This window comes from Montipora foliosa, chromosome 12 (assembly GCF_036669935.1).
Source record: "Montipora foliosa isolate CH-2021 chromosome 12, ASM3666993v2, whole genome shotgun sequence".
In the NCBI taxonomy this organism is placed as follows: Eukaryota; Metazoa; Cnidaria; class Anthozoa; order Scleractinia; family Acroporidae; genus Montipora; species Montipora foliosa.
Window position 1 is genome coordinate 26,152,068 of NC_090880.1, and position 2,500 is coordinate 26,154,567.

General features: G+C 41.5%; 1 protein-coding gene across 2 annotated transcripts in view; it reads left to right on the plus strand.

Moving 5' to 3' along the window:
• Positions 1–2,500, plus strand: part of LOC137978622 (tetratricopeptide repeat protein 7B-like) — a 147,155-nt gene that overhangs the window by 12,797 nt on the left and 131,858 nt on the right. For both annotated transcript variants that reach the window (XM_068825628.1, XM_068825627.1), the window contains exons 8-9: positions 1,442–1,579; positions 1,732–1,815. In XM_068825628.1, coding sequence (XP_068681729.1) covers positions 1,442–1,579; positions 1,732–1,815 — 222 coding nt within the window. The remainder of the gene's footprint in view (positions 1–1,441; positions 1,580–1,731; positions 1,816–2,500) is intronic.

The following is a 2,500-nucleotide window of genomic DNA, read 5'->3' on the forward strand; positions in this document are numbered from 1 at the left end:
TTTTAATCGCGTCGTGACTATGTCAACCTTTTTAATATGACAAGGGTGTGGTATTTCCTCACAAAATTCGACACTCGTCGGAACGGCTCTTAATTTAGGGGAGAAAATGAAAACGATTCCTCAAGTTACGCTCCCTAATAGGAAGTTTAAGCAGGCAACCATTTTTGAGCGCGGACGGCAACCGGAAGTGAGCTGTTTTCCCTTTTAACTTGTCTGTTCACTACCACCTTTGTATTGCTAAGTATCTTTCCTCCATTAGAGATGATTAGGTTAAAAATTTGGGATACACTACTGTCCTGGCATGCGTCATGTTCATTTCCGGTTGCCGTTTGGCAGCGAAACCACGGCGTCTACGGCGACGAAAACGTCACTTGAAACAATTAGTTTAAGCTGTCCCAAGTCTTTCATGATGTTTTCATCTCGTTTATTTTGTACAATATGGGCGAAGTATGCTATATACCTTATTCCAAAATGGCCGCCATTTTAGTATTCTTTTGTTTCCATGCAAATTGGGCCTTATTGCCTCTCTTTCAAACGTAAAATTCTATAGAATATTTAAACTTGAACGAGACCATAAGGGCCAATTTGCATGGAAACAAAAGAATACTAAAATGGCGGCCATTTTGGAATAAGGTGTAGAGCCAGATTGGTACTTACGGATTTGAAGCAAAGAGAGATAACGAGAGGTTCACTGTTGTTTGCCCACGTTGTCGTCAAAATCTGAGTACGGGAGAGAAATGACAAAAATGCGTGCTGCACGTGCAACACGATCATTGGGTCTTTTTTAACCAATGAAAATTATTGCTGTTTTTTTGGCGTTATCGTTGCCTTAGCCGTCGTCGTTTCCTAAGGCGCCCGCAATCGAGGAAAGATTATTGCGGAAGCAAAATGTTTCCCCGTTTGCGAGCCCAGGAAACATTTGTTGCGGAAGCAAAAATGTTTCTAAATTTGTTCAGAAACATTTTGCGTCCTCAGCAAATGTTTCCTCGTTTGCGCGCCGAGGAAACATTTCGGGAAACATCGTTTCCGCAACAATGTTTTCCCGTTTGCTGGCTCCTTTAAACTCCCTAAGGCCTGGTTTTCACTAGCGACGCAAGCATAAACACAAGCAACACACGCAGGCGCATTTACTTGCTGTTAATTAGCGTCCATTGTTCGAACAAAAGGCTCTAATAAACAACAAGCTACTGAGTTTACGTATGCTTCTTGTGCTTATGCTTGCGTCGATAGTGAAAACCAGGCTTAATGGCATGCTCCCAGACACCGCTAGAGAAACGGGCTATTAGGTACCTTCTTGATACAGTCAGTTTCTCAACTCAAATTAGTGGCCAACTTCAGATGTCAAGTTACTGAAACCCCTGAGGGCTAATTAGTGTAAGTTTGAGCTCCCTAGAATTTTTGTAATGTCAGTTATTTCCATTTATTTCCTATTCCTTGGCAGGTTTCCAAAGATGCTGAGCTAAGTCAAGCACCCGAGAAGGCAGCTTTGAGACGCAAAACTGTCTCTGACTCTGAGAGTGTGTACGACCTGTTAACAATAGCACTGGTTCGCAGAGCACAATTTGGTGTTTTGGCTGAGGTCGGTCTTGTAATAAATATCGCAGTTTTTTTTTTTAACATGAAATAGGTAATTTAGCGTTTAGGCTGAATTTATTTTGACCATTTATTTCTATTTGATACTGTAAGGATTTCATGGCTTCACTTTGACTTTTTGCTTTTCGTATTTTCCAGTGTCTGGATCGAGGAATGAAAGTAGCATTTGAAGAGTTTCACTTGTGGTTCCAGTTTGCACTCTCCCTTATAAGTGCAGGCAAAGTAAGACATTTGTTTGGTTTTGGCTTTGCGTACTGAGCTATTTCTGAATATTTTAACCCGACATACCAGATAATCTCCCTCTAAGCATACAAAGAATGTATGGAATCATGAGCGCGTTTGCCACCCAAGAATTTGTCAGTTTTTGATGGCTAATAACTGGCTCATTATCAAGGCTTAGAGCCTAAAAATTGGACATTTAACTGAGTTTAAGAAGTTATTTTACCTTTTGCAGTAAATTTGTAAATATCATGGTGAATTCTGTGAGGAAACCTTCTTGTTAATGAAAAAAAAAATGTTGACAATGACGTCACCAAAGAGTCCCTTAAGGCTGGTTTTCACTAGCGAAGTCGTAGTCGGAGTCGTAAGAGCGCTTATGACCTTGTGAAAATCAAAGATCGGAGTCGTAAGCGGAGTCATAAGCTCGACGGAATCGGAGTCGGAAGAATCAGGACGTTCTCATTTTCTTCCGACTCCGCTTACAATCACAATGTTCGATTCCAAGCATTGTGATTGGTTGGTTCTTCCGCTTCTGCTTCCGACTTCGACAATGTAGTTTTCACTGAATCGTAAGCGACGCACTCATAAGCGGAATCGGTATTCTACTTCCGACTCCGACAGTTTGATTCTCACTAGATCGTATCGCTCTGCGCTTCTGATTACGACTCCGTCGCTAGTGACAACCAGC